The sequence below is a fragment of the Coffea eugenioides genome, chromosome 6 (genome assembly GCF_003713205.1).
Source record: "Coffea eugenioides isolate CCC68of chromosome 6, Ceug_1.0, whole genome shotgun sequence".
Classification (NCBI taxonomy): Eukaryota; Viridiplantae; Streptophyta; class Magnoliopsida; order Gentianales; family Rubiaceae; genus Coffea; species Coffea eugenioides.
Window position 1 is genome coordinate 9,885,070 of NC_040040.1, and position 15,093 is coordinate 9,900,162.

The window sequence follows — 15,093 nt, forward strand, 5'->3', positions numbered from 1 at the left end:
ACATGCTTCTTCATCTGATTTTAATTCCTTATTATTTTTAATCAATAGAATGTTTTTTCAATAATTACAAACTAAAACGAAGTACGTGCCAACTTGGTAAGTATTCTTGCTTCAAGTTTGCATCAACTGAGGCTATTCATTCGGTTGAAGCATTGAGTTCTGTGGTTAATAAGTTGTTAGATTGAAGAAGAGTATTTGGAGAATATTCATTCGGTTGAAGCATTGAGTTCTGTGGTTAATAAGTTGTTAGATTGAAGAAGAGTATTTGGAGAATTTGTGCGTTCTGGATAGGAAATTATTTGAAGAAAAATATTCAGAATGATACCGTAACACTTTTTGTGATGATGTGAAGTAAGTGAAATAAAAATGTAGTTAAAACTTATGTTTATTATGCAAGTTAAATAATATTTTACTTTTTTTTCAAATCATATTATACAAATAGAAAATTTTTCATCAACTAAGTCCGTATGATTGGCATAGAATTTTCCAAGAACGATTAAAAAATATACATGTGTTTCAGTATCAAGTGCATCAATCATCATCAGAGTATAAAGGTCCCTGTTGAAGTACGATGCAGAAATGGTTATGATCCAGCTTCTATAATGCCCTAAAATCCCACCGTTGTTTAAAATCATACTGTCAAATGTTTTTGGTTGTATCGCTTGTGCTTCTAATACGTCTAGTTGGTTACACATTTCTGGGATACAAGAGTTAAAACTATTCGGCGTAAAGGTAGGCTATAATTCAAATTATTTTAATTTTTACATCTCGGACCCAAATTTTTTTAAGTAATTAAAAAATACAAAAGAAACAAGAGCGAAGGACTCCAGCTAAAAGTTAACCTTTTAATTTGTGGATGCTTGTCGTTTGATGCAAGAACCAATAGGAAAATGTTAACAAGAAACAGTTTGAAGTTAGAACCGAGGCCAAGTTGCATCACTTCCTTCTACAGACTTGGCAAGAAAAATTGTGGATGCATGTAGTTTGATGCAAGAACCAAGAGAAAAAAGTTATCCTTTTAATGCAATCCAATAAATGGTATCCGGAATCTCTCTTAGTCCTCGATGGCAGTTCAGTCCCTCCAACTTCTCCATTGACCCTCTTAGATAGAAGTATGTTCAGGATCTACTGTGTCGACAAAAAAAAATAAAAATAAAAATCTCTCTCCTTTCAAAATAGCCTACTACATGACCTTGTCAAAAAAAGTCACCACCTAACCTTATTTTGTATTTTTGAATTTGCATCACCACTTCATTCTGCACTTTAAATTTTAATTTTAAATATCTTGCATCCTAAACTCTTAATTTCAGATATTTTACATTCAAAACTCTCAAGTCTTATCTTATCTAAATCCCAATCAATAACAACTTTTACAAAATTTATGAGATAAAAATTGGTGCGTGGATATTGTCAATGTCGGATTCATGAAATATGTGCAAAAGTTGAATTTCAAATTTAAAATTTACATAGTTGTCATTCATCCAACTCTGACAGTGTATATACTGTCAGTGTAGGAAATATTAATCTTAAATTGTAATGTATTGTTTTGTTTTAATTACAAACTCTTATACTTCATTATGATCACTTTGAACACATTGTCATTAATTTGTAGGATATTTTGGCACTACTAATTTTGCTAACATAATTATTGTCATTAATTAGATTTAAATTATTAAAAATTGAAAATTTAAGATATAGAGCGTTCAAAATTGAGAATTTAAAGTACAAAGGATCCGAAAGTTCAAGGCGCAAAGTACAAAATATGGTACGTACAAGTTCACGGATGCAAAGTGAAGTTACTCCAAAGGCCACAAAAGAATTTCCAAGGGAAAACAGTGTTTTCAGAACCGGACCGGACCGGCCGGTTCGACCGGTTGGACCGCGAACCGGCCATGTCACCGGTCCGGTTTAATGCTAAAGCCGGAAGTTCGTGGAGAACCGTTGAAACCCGGACGAACCGTGTGAACCGTTAAAAACCGTGAACCGGCGGTTTTTTAAATTTTTCAACAAAATACCAAGAATAGTGTAGCCATGATTCGAACTTGGGTCTCCCAGTTTGCATATGACAATCTTACCGCTAGACTGTAGTTAAGTTTGTTGAGAATTTTACTTGACTAAAAAATATATTAAAACATCAAGTTCTTCTCTTATTTTTTTTTTCAATTTTTTCTTCTTAACCATTTTTAACCCAAATATCCACAACAAGATTTTCTCAAGTCTTCACCATTATTATCAGGTTATTATCTTTAGCAGATTGTAAACAAGTTGAAAATTTCAACTTTTCTTGTTTTCCAACATCTTGGTAAGTTTAATTTTTTTCTTTTCAAGGCTTTTTTTTTCTATATTATTATCTTTAGTTGATTTTTTTGCATTTTCTTCTTTTTCCCCTCAATTTTCATATGTTTCCCTCATTTTTTGTTTTATTTTTATTTGATTAATTAAGGATGAAATTTTTGCAAAAGTAGTGCACATCCATGTAGGAATTGGGTAGGAATTACAAATAATAACATTGGGCTGGTAAAAAATATGGTAGTTGGCACATAATCGAAGCTATTGATAATTGAATTTAAAATAATTAATGGTATAGGATCATTGAATTTAATATAACATGTTAATTAGTAATGTTTAGTAGCAATTAATTTTTTATGTGTTTAACTGTATATTTGTTTTTCAAAAATTTTTAGTTTTTTTTTTAGTTTGAGCAATTAGATTTATATTTTTATAATAAAATTTTAACTTTTTAAGCTTAAGTTGATTAAATTGTGAAGGTGGTGTGGTTGCTTATCATGCCACTCATAAAAGTTTGCTATTCAAATGGTTTGTCTTAACTTGAACTCTTTTATGGATTTTTTTAAGGGTTGTAAAAGAATTTCAATATTTAATTTATTTATTTTTTGTGTTTTTATTTGTGATAATTGGTGAACATTTGGATTGTATCTATTTATGTTTATAATGAATTTATGAAAACTTGTGGTGAATTATGATATTTTAATTATATTTATCATTCCATGTTTTATGTATAACTTTTAGAAAATTTATTATTATCATAACTTAAATTAAGTTATGTTGGTAAAGTTCAAGTGTAGAATGAAACCTGCTTAGTACTTAACACTAAAAAAAAAAAAAAAAAAAAAAGTGAACCTATGAACCGGCCGGTTGGACCGGTCGGACCGCGAACCGGCAACCTCTCCGGTTCATTGACCGGTCCGAGTTTAAAAACATTGAGGGAAAAGGACACCCAGATACCGTCAAATTACAACTGTACCAGATAAACTTTTTATATTTCATATGAGTCAAAAACATGCGACCGTGGTCACTTCTCTCCCCACTCTACAGTCACTGCCGTCGCAGCTCCTCCTACGTATTTGCCGCCATCTCCACCCGGACCACCACTATCACCACCCATTTCCACCGCACCATGGCCACAACAGCCTCCGAGCCGACAAGCCCATCCAACACCCGTCTAGGTTGGATTGGAACTGGAGTCATGGGCATCTCCATGTGCTCCCACCTAATCAACGCCGGCTACAATCTCACCATCTTCACCCGAACCCCCTCCAAGGCCCAATCCCTCCTCTCTCTGGGTGCCCACTGGGCCGACTCCCCCAAAACTGTCGCCTCCCAATCCGACGTCGTCTTGTCCATCGTCGGTTACCCATCCGACGTCCGCCACGTTATCCTCCACCCATCCACAGGTGCTCTCTCCGGTTTACGCCCCGGAGGTATCATCGTTGACATGACCACCTCGGATCCCTCACTCGCCGTTGAAATACACTCGGCAGCCACCTCTGCCGGCTGTTCCGCCGTTGACGCCCCAGTATCCGGCGGCGATCGTGGCGCCCGCAACGCCACGCTCTCTATCTTCACAGGCGGGGACGGACCTATCATCGAAAAACTAAAACCCATTTTCGCCCTCCTCGGAAGAGTTTATTACATGGGTGCTCCAGGAAAGGGGCAATTCACGAAACTAGCAAACCAGATAACCATATCTTCAACAATGGTGGGGCTTTGTGAAGGTTTAGTATATGCCCACAAGGCTGGTTTGGACCTAGAGTTGTACTTGAGTGCGATATCTACAGGCGCGGCTGGATCCAAGTCGTTGGATTTGTATGGGAGTAGGATTTTGAAAAGGGATTTCGAGGCCGGATTTTTTGTGAATCATTTCGTGAAGGATTTGGGGATATGCTTGAGGGAATGTCAGAATATGAATTTGGCGTTGCCGGGTTTGGCACTGGCTCAGCAGCTTTATCTTTCGCTTAAGGCTTATGGTGAGGGGGATTTGGGCACCCAGGCGCTTGTTTTGGCGCTTGAAAGGCTCAACAACGTTTCACTCGATTCTGCTGGTGGTGCTGCTGGTTCAGGGAATAAAACATGAAGGTAGGGATTGGTAAAGTTTTGATATTTTGAGGATGGAAATATAAATGTTATTACACTTTTTTTTGTTCACATTTTGATTGTGTTGGAAACTTCGCTATGGATCATAATTCTGGTAAAAAGCATGATTACTCCGAGTTATTTTACTGTGTGCTTTTTCCAAAGAAGATCGCGACTCCAATGTAGTCTGTTATGTGGGTTGGGTTCAATTACACAACTGTAGACACTTTAGACATTAACACACAAACCGTGTGTCAGTCATTGCACTAGAAGTTGTGTTTTTGCATGTTGTTGTTGTTGTTCCAATGTCTACATTCGTTATTTTAGTTTTTGCATCTATTGTGTCAGTGCACACACTTGGTGCAGATGCCCTCGATCTGTGTTATGTTTTCCTTTGTAGTCTAGTGAGAGTTTAAGAAAAAATTGTTTTCGTTGGGGGGCTTGGTTGGATTATTCTTGCAAATCTAGTGAACTCAAAATTGGATATGCAGTCCTTACCTTGCATGTAATCCTATGGGGAGCTGAAAGTGGACTGTTGGCATACTACGTTGGTTGGAAAAAAAAAATCTAAGAACTCCAATAAGGATCAAGGAAACCATGGGCATCTTATCTGCTAATAAAAATGAAGATATGGCTCTGCTCTTGTTTGCTCATGACGTGTGACGTGGGAGTTGTTAAATTAACCTAGCTCTTAAACCGCTATGTGTTAAATCCTTATCCTTGTTTCAGTCGCCTCTTTTATTGAAGGTTACTGGGGTTACTTTTTTGCACGTTGAATATGTTAGGCAGCCTGGGGGACTGGGTCTGAGTAATTCAGAATGACCTGTAAGTTTACTTTGAGCTCGCTTGTTGTATGCTGCTGCTTTTCCACGTTTGAAAGATTTTACTGTATCTTATGTATGCAGATTGAGGCAAGGAACTTGGATTGGGTTGGATCAGTGGGATACTTCTTGTGTATGGCTCTGATTATGTGTTCTCCTAATTTAAAAGTGAACAGGGTTCTTGTTGTTCAGGTAGAAGTTCACAGCTTGGAATTAGGTTAAAAGCAGGGGAAGTTCAATGCATGTAAGGCAACATTTGCACAACCCTGAGGAATAGTGGAAGCAAAAGAAAATGAGGCATCCTTGTGCATGTAAACCATGGATTTCTTGTTTAGGCAGTTTGTCATGGGAGTGTTGTTTCAATTATTAGCATAACTGCGGTGAATCATTAGTAAGAGGTTCGCAAACTTAGAAGATTGATTGTAAACTATCCTACACTGATGCTACTGACCATGACACGATGAATTTCTGGTCCTACTGAATGACCGAGCTGTGGTAAACATGTTGCAGAAGAAACTACTTGTTCATTAATTTTTTGATGCCAAAAATAAAAAGGGTTTATGCAGCTGCAAAGCGCATGAGTGCAATAAGGTGTTAGGAACTTTAGTGCTTGGTATTACTTTGTGGGGTTCTACTAAATAGTTTGTTGGGTGCCATATAGTTGCCTCATGTCTTCAAATCATGAAGCCACGACCTCTTCTAATGTGTTAGCAGTTAATTTGTATGAGATGTTATCTCACTCGTAAATGACTTATCTGTCTGGTAAAGAGAGATAAAATGTTATAGACATTGTCAGGTAAGAATGCAATGGCCTTTGATCTTTATGTAAAAGTGGGATGAATTAGATCCTTTTTAGACGTTTTTGATTGAGAAAATATTGAATTTGATGCTTTTGAATTGTTTAACAATCAAGTGCCTGCTTTTATCATTGGTAGTGTATGGGAGTGGTTAGTTTCCTGGGGTGGTTGTTCGACAAGTGCATACTTTTATCATTGGTAGCGTATTGAATTTTTATACTTTTAATTGCTTGTGTTTTTTGGATTTTTGATATGAACCATGGATGTTTGACGGCTCTGATTCAAGTGGTGAGACTTTTGAAGTCGAAAGAAATTAAATTATAAGAAAGGGTCGGGTTGAAAATCTCTGGAGGCACAGATTGCAGGGTCTGGGTTGATCAATGGCTAGAGGTACACAAAGGAATTTGATTAATTCAAGGAATGCAGAAGCTTTCCCTCGGCTTAGGATTCTGGAACATCTGATACATTGTGGTAGAAATGGAACCAAGACGAATGATTAGGTGCCCCTGCAGGGGTAATATTTCTTGGTCTCTAAAATTCGATGGCATCCTGGATCTGGGATATCTGTTCACGGATGCTTGAGACTTGAGAGCTAAAAATTGAAAGTAGGCTTCTTTGGAACGGACTATGGACCTTAAGACTTGTCGAGGGATTGTCCCGCATTCTGATTGGTGCAGATGGACGGGAATTTCTTACATGTCTGAATATGTGGCAAAGATATTGAGGTCATTATCATCACGATAGAGTTTCCTTCAATCAGGATGGGAGGAGGCGAGATGTTGACTAGAAACCATTGGGCCTGATTCAATGATCAAGGAGAGTCTATTTAAAACTTTTCCGTATGTTAGATTGGCGTACACTAATTTAAAACTCTTCCGTACGCTAGATTGATGTTCAAATTCCGCCCAGTGCATCACAGAAGCATAGTGCTTTCTTGTTCTTAATAAATTCAAAAGGTGCAACGGTGCACTTGTTTGATCTGAAAGTTCACCCCTCAATTCCCATAAAAGCTCCTTTGAACTCCCCCTCCTCTGTAGTCTAGGAGTGGTGTAGATTAGCACCGGGGTAGGATGGATCAGATTGTTTCCATTGTGAAGGAAAAAGAGAGCGAGAGATAGAGAAGTTGACTAGTCTATGAGCATCTAGAAAAGAGAGAGGGAAGTTGACTGGTCTCTGGGCATCTAGAAGACTGGAAACAATTACTTGGCAGAGGGGGTTGAATTAAGCGGCAATATATATATATAATTAATTTTATATATACTGTCATACATTATCATCATATTTAAAGTTAAAATTCTTGAAAAAGATATATTTTACCCTTTTTCTTTTGATGCCGTCAAATCCTTGAAAAAAAATGAAAATAAGTAAAATTCAAGCTTAAAAGGCTTCCTTTACTAATTTTTTTCTACCGATTTTTAAAAATTTAACGATTCAAATTTTGTTGAGTAGTATTGCTGTTTTTTGCTTTTCCGGCTCCATCAACCTTCTACTGGTCTACTACTAGCACTTCTTGTAAAAGCAATAAAGCAGTCTCCGGACGGCCGCCCTGTACGGTAGCCAAAACAAGGCTTTCTTGAGTGAAAGAGTCTAGCCTAGTCATATCTTATCTTAAACTACATAAAGCCGCGAAGGCTGATCTACAGTCAATTGTCCTGGTTTCGCTGCTCATTTCGTCCTTTTTGGTCCTTTCTCAGCTTCCGTGCAGCCCCTTTGGCTGCTGCTGCCTTTTGCTCATTTCTGCTTTTGTTCCCTTCTTCCAATTGTGCCCTTGTCCTGGTTTCTTTGTAATTTTATGCTCAATTTTGTCCTTTTGTTTGCTGTCCATCCTTCGGCTGCTGCAGTTGTTATCTAACAGTTTTGTCCTTTTGTTTCTTGTGCATCTTCCGCTGCTGCAGTTGTTATCTAACTTTATTGACAAAAATATATTAATTTATCGATTTGATTTATTAACTTCCTTCAACGTATAACTTCCTTCTTTAACTTTCTCCTTCTTCAAAATATAATTTCCTCTGCTCTTTTATATTTATTAACTTTCTTCAAAATATATATATTAGCCAAGATATTGATTTTCTAAAAAATATACAAATCAATAAAAAATCTGTGTGCATCTAATATATACATAACAATATAAATTCTATGTGTTACATTATCTATTCGTTGATTTTGAATAAGATATTAATTCATCAATAAATAAATTGCTTCATGATTAAATAAATATTTATTCATATATGCTATTCAATCAAACATTATTAATTTTCGATATCAATGAACTAATGAACTCTTCAAAATTGTGTTATCTTTAAATTTTAGAATCTTATTAATTCCCAAAAAAATTGAGTAAGATATTGATTGATCAATAAATAAATTGCTTCATGATTAAATAAATATTTTTTCATATATGCTATTCAATCAAGCATTATTAATTTTCGATATCAATAAACTAACGGACTCTTCGAAATTGTGTTATCTTTAAATTTTAGAATCTTATTAATTCCCAAAAAATTAATGCAAGTACTATTCTTTCCAGCAACATTTATTTACAAATCAATCGATCTAATACTCATAGAATACAAAAATGATTATTCGATTAATAAATACAAATATATGATTTCTTAATTTCTAATATCACATTGTTAAAAATCTTTAATTTATATATGTTGCTTCGATATCACATTGTTAATTTATATACAAGAAACAAGATACACACATTGAATAATAAAGATGTTGCTTCGATGATATTCTCTCTTAATTATTGTTTCTTTACTTTTGTTTGTTGCAGTTGTGCAGCTGCTACCTTCCATTCCCTAATGCAGACGCGAATGTTTTGGGCTATCCAAATCTATATATATTCTTGCATCCTATTTGTGTGCCTTTATATAGATATATATATATTCATTTTCTCCAAAATATATATGTCGACAAAAATAATGATTTTTTAGAAAATATATATATCGACAGAAATTTTGTGTGTATCTAATAAATATAAATCAATTGTGCCACTTTGTATTAGCTTCCATTAATACGACCAATTGTTTTTAAAAATATAGGATAATTTCCCTCTATTTCAAAAATGTAACTTCCATAATATTTGTTAACTACTAAATTATTAATTTAAAGCTTTTGGATTTTCAAGACTAAAAAAATATTAAATATCAAAAAATTACGCAGGTCACTAAAAATCCTATGTTTATCTAATACATACTAACGAATAAAAATTCTATATGTATCTAATCAATATATATAAATCGATTATGCTGTTTTGTATTAATGCAGATCAATGAAAATTATATGTGTTTAATCTATATCAAATGTATATAAATTAATAATACTGCCTTGTATTAACATATAATAAGTGTTATTTATATCAAATAATTATAATTTTGAGACTATTTCTATATTTATAATTTTATCTCCTTCTTTATATTTATCCGCTTATTTATTAACTCGCTTATTTATTAATTTTGTCGAAAATGTGTACATTGACAAAAATATTAACTATTAAAAAATACGCAAATCACTAAAAATGCTATGCACATCTAATACATAAAATAGCATTCTTTTTATGTTTATTCGCTTATTTATTAATTTTCTCCAAAATGTATATTAGCAAAAATATTAAATATGAAAAAAATGCAAATTCTTAAAAATCCTACGTACATCTAATATATGCAAATGAATAAAAATTCTATGTGTATCCAATCAGTATATATAAATCAATTATGTTGTTTCGTATTAAATATCAAAAAAATATGCAGGTTGCTATATACACAAACATATTAAATATCAAAAAAATATGCAAGTCGCTAAAAATCCTATGTACATCTAATACATATAAACGAATAAAATTCTATATGTGTCTAATCAATATATATAAATCGATTATGGTGTTTTGTATTAATGCAGATCAATGAAAATCATATATGATTAGCATGCATCTAATATATATAAATTAATAATACTACTTTGTATTAACATATAATAAGTGTTATTTATGTGAAATAATTATAATTTCGACACTATTTCTATGTTTATAATTTTCCGTCCTTCTTTATATTTATCCGCTTATTTATTAACTCACTTATTTATTAACTTTGTCAAAAGTGTGTGTATTGAAAAAAATACTAAATATCAAAAAATTACGCAGGTCACTAAAAATCCTTTGTATATCTAATACATACTAACGAATAAAAATTCTATATGTATCTAATCAATATATATAAATCGATTATGCTGTTTTGTATTAATGCAGATCAATAAAAATTATATGTGTTTAATCTAATATATATAAATTAATAATACTGCCTTGTATTAACATATAATAAGTGTTATTTATATCAAATAATTATAATTTCGAGACTATTTCTATATTTATAATTTTCTCTCCTTCTTTATATTTATCCGCTTATTTATTAACTCGCTTATTTATAAATTTTGTTATGTGTACATTGATAAAAATATCAACTATTAAAAAAATACACAAATCGTTAAAAATGCTATGCACATCTAATACATAAAATAGCCTTCTTTTTATGTTTTCGCTTATTTATTAATTTTCTCCAAAATATATATTAGCAAAAATATTAAATATGAAAAAATGCAAATTCCTAGAAATCCTACGTACATCTAATATATGCAAATGAATAAAAATTCTATGTGTATCCAATCAGTATATATAAATCAATTATGCTGTTTCGTATTAATACAAATCAATGAAAATCATATGTACTTAACATGTATCTAATGTATATAAATTTAATTAATTTTCTCCAAAATGTATATATTAGCAAAAATATTAAATATGAAAAAATATGCAAATCGCTAAAAATCCTACGTGCATCTAATATATGCAAATGAATACAAATTCTGTGTGTATCCAGTCAATATATAAAAATTAATTATGCTATTTCGTATTAATACAAATGAATGAAAATCATATGTACTTGACATGTATCTAATATATATAAACTTAAAAAGAAATCAATCCAATATTTATTGATTCAAAAAACAATTATTCGATCAATAATTACAAATATATGATTCTAAATTTATAATTTCATATTGTTAGAAATCCTTAATTTGTATATATTATATTTATGAATTTATATTCTTCACTATATTTCTTTTCTTTTAGTTTTTCTAATACTAAACGCTTCCATTATCTAACACACGATTTTGATTTTTTGGTGAGTTTCATATAAATTACATTCCAATCAATATAATTCACTACACTGTTACTCTGATTTCATAATACAACTATATTTTTTTCCCTATTTTCTATCTCAGGTACTCATTGGTGATGTACCCTCGCATATACAAACAGACAACATAAGAGTCATCAATTGCTATTATGCTAAAACTCAATGGATCTTTCAGCTAGAAGGAAAGATTGGCTAATATTCACACAAAAACACTTCTTACATGAAGGAAGTGTCATCCTGTTTACCCTGTTCAATGAAAACAATTATCATCTGCAGCTCATCAGCAGAGACTTTATCCAACAATCATAATTAAACGTGTCTACTACAGCTTCTTGCACATAGCAATTATCTATTCCTCAAATTTTCTTTATTCTACTTCCAATTATATTTAACAATATAAAAATAAACATATCGAAATTATTTCGAATTATTAATTTATCTCAACTCTTAAAAAATGATTTACATTCCATTAATTTAAATAATATTTACATCCTGTTACTCTTAAAAAATTAAATACAAATCACAACAATATTACTATATCTATTTATAAATATATTAATCCAATATATTGTTCCTCTATTTATTATTCCAACCCTACTATCATATAAAACGCTCTAAACATTAATTATTAAATAAATCTTACATTACTATTAAACAGTCAATAATGGGCACCCCGCGAAACTTGCGGGGCACAATGCCTAGTTATATATATAATCGTTGATATGTGGAGGTAAATGTTATCCAATTCCCAGTAAATGTCCATGGTATCAGCATGGGCCGTTGAACAAAAGTACTTTGTATACATACGTACGTACGTATATATATATATATATAATGGATGAGGAGGCAAATGACATGCAATTCCCAAGTAAATGTTCTGCCGTGTTAGTCACTTACTAAGGGACTATTTTGTGCAGACTTATTGGAAAAAGAAAAAAAAAAAGAGGGAGTTTTTGGAAAGTGGGAACCTTCTTGCACGGCTGCTCTCATCTCATGGGCCGTCACTGGATATGATTGTCAGTGGATATGATTGCTTGCGGATTATTAGTATTTTGATCAAAACAATAATAATACTAAGGGCAAATTATCCATTTGGTCCTTGTACTCTTTGTCTAAGTAAAAATAAGCTCCTCATCTATTTTTTGCTGACTTTAAGCCCTCAAACTTGTAAAATTGGGTATCCGTAACCCTTTTAGCCAGTTTCTCCGGTTTTGCAACCGGAAGACGAATTCACACGAATGGCAGTATGCTTTTAAGAAGGGCATTTTTGTCCGCATATTCTGAGCAAAAAAGGAACAACTCCTCTCTCTTCCCTCCATGGACTACTCCTACACCTACGATGACCTCATCTTCCTCCCCTACTTCATTGACTTCTCCACCGATGCCGTCTCCCTCTCCTCTCCTCTCTCCCGCAACCTCTCCCTCTCCCTCCCATTCGTCTCCTCCCCCATGGACACCATCTCCGAGTTCTCCATGGCTTCAGCCATGGCCTCCCTCGGCGAAGTCACATTGAAGCCCTCCATCTCTGAGATCAAAATCTCCTCGCTCAGCTTCGCTCTCAGCAGCCCGTACAGCAGGCACGCGAAGTCACAGTAAAGCCCCTCGTCCCGCGAGATCAGCTCGTTGGAGAAGGTCAAGCCCGGCATCAACCCCCAATTCTTCACCCAGAATATGGCGCAAAAGCTCCCTGAGAAGAATATCCCCTTCACGCAGGCGAAGGCCACCAGGCGCTCCGCGAAGGACTCGGAGTCGTCGATCCAGTGGAGGGCCCACTTGGTGCCATCAGGTTTTCGTCTAGTCTGCACGAGCTGAAGAATGAGAGGTCGTCGAGTACAAATATCCGAACCTCTGGGCAAGAAATCTCTTCTGACTAGTGCCTCCAGAACACTGGATTTTCCACTGTTCTGGCTTCCGACGACCGCCACTTGCGGCAATTCAATTGTAGACTGGCTGGAGAGCTACGCGAATATGTCTTGGAGCTTGTTGACGATCGGAATGACCGAGCTCCCCAACGGCACAAAACTACTATTGGATTGACTGGCCAGAGACGGAGAAGCAACGGTGTCGTTTACTGGTTCCTCAGCCATAGATGGACTGTCGTCGGCTGAGAATTGAGACCAATCAAATCAACTGTGCGTTAGCTACCGTGTTCTACTGTGTGTTGAAGAGATCGAAAGAGGGGAGTACTGAAACCCTAGCGTCGCGCGAGTTTGAATCTTTTGACAAAAATGTCATTTTTCAAAGCATACTGGCATTCGTGTGAATTCGCCTTCTGGTTGCAAAACCGGAGAAACTGGCTAAAAGGGTCACGGATACCCAATTTTACAAGTTTGAGGGCTTAAAGTCAACAAAAAATAGATGAGGGGCTTATTTTTACTTAGATAAAGAGTTCAATGGTCAATTGGATAATTTGCCCTAATACTAATGTGTTGCGGGGGTTGGTTGGTTTAATGAATGAACCAATAATATTCAGCGGAAGAAAATAGACGCACTCATTCCCGTGTGATGTGGTGTGGTGTAAGGTCAAAGTTGTTGTTGGTCTTTGGCATCACTTTGTTAGGGTCTCCAGTCAACAAAGGCGTTCTCTTCTCTCCAGTACCCTCTCCCCCGTTTTGGTCAAACCTTTTTTTTTTCCTTATTGCTGGTAATCTGAAATCCTGTTGAGAGTAGTTTGGTGGTTGTGTCGATATTGCTGGTTTTTTTTTATTAAAAAAAACATTTATTTATTCTCCTCATAGTCGGTATTGCTGGTTGTTCTCACAATAGCTTCATGGCTTTTACCAGGGCTAGCGTCAGAGTTTTTGTAGTACCCTCTGCCTGTTCTTGTTGGAAATTTCTTTTTTCTAGAAAATAATAATAATAATATATACATACAATATTATTATTATTATAAATATATAATACTCCAGCAGCAAATAAGTCAGAAAGTCGCGCATCCCACCAGCTACGATCCGGGTTACCGTCTGGTTGTTTCAGAGGTGGCGCACTCATTCCCGTTGTTGACTGACTTTCCAAGTCAACCACTACACACGTGTCATTGATGGTGGGCAGAGCTACTTTTGTCTTTGGGGCTGGAGAGTGCCATCCTACTTGCGTTGTTCTTGGTTTCTAGATTTGCTTGCTTGCTAGGATTCCCGACTCCGTTCGGACTTTTATTTATTTATTAAATACATTATCCAATCACCGGTTTATCTTCCTCATCCTCAATTGTTTTTTTGAGAATATCATATCATATAAAGCACTAGGATATTTTTTTCCCCTTCAAAAAGTCATTCCTAATAATCTCGAAACATGCTCACGTAATATATTTTGCTTTTTTTTTTTTGCCATTTAGATGTTTTAAATGTTATTCTCATCAATCTGAGAGAAATATCAATGGAGAGTCCCCAAGATCCAAAAAATGGGAAATTCCCATTTAATATTTTATCATAGGAGCTAATACAATTCAAAATTTTATTCTCAACATGTTAATCATCAATAGTTTTTTTTTAGCAAATTAAGGTTTGTCGAATGAGTGTCTAATAGATACATAACTCGCGGTATCGAAAGGTGTTTTAAGCGTTAATTTTAATCAATATAAAATTGAACAAAGAGTGTCCAAAAATACGAATTTTAAATTTGTGCATGTTTTTATTGTTTTTCCGGTGGGGGTGAACTAATATTCATGGGAAACACGTTAAGAAAATCCCTTAAAAAATATATATATATATATATGAATACGTGATCCATAGCCAATAGCCATATTTTGTTGCGAGGCCTTTGATTAAATGAAATAAATAACGAAATTAGACGAAACTGCTTGGAATCCAAATCTTACCGGCCGCGACAAGGAAAGACTAACAAGACAGGCCCACTAGGAATGCCAACAAGAAATTTTTGATTAATCCCACCTCTTATATGGGG

At 34.4% G+C, this 15,093-nt stretch overlaps 1 protein-coding gene across 3 annotated transcripts in view; it reads left to right on the plus strand.

Annotated features, from left to right (window-relative positions):
- Window positions 1-3,300: 3,300 nt before the first annotated feature.
- LOC113773052 (probable 3-hydroxyisobutyrate dehydrogenase-like 1, mitochondrial) overlaps window positions 3,301-15,093 on the plus strand; it is a 31,876-nt gene continuing 20,083 nt past the window's right edge. The window contains exons 1-2 of one of the 3 annotated variants that reach the window (XM_027317572.1): window positions 3,301-4,377; window positions 5,280-5,768. In XM_027317572.1, the coding sequence (XP_027173373.1) occupies window positions 3,302-4,375 (1,074 nt within the window). In that variant the 5' untranslated portion in view covers window position 3,301 and the 3' untranslated portion in view covers window positions 4,376-4,377; window positions 5,280-5,768. The other 2 variants (XM_027317574.1, XM_027317573.1) reach the window with 2 other exon arrangements.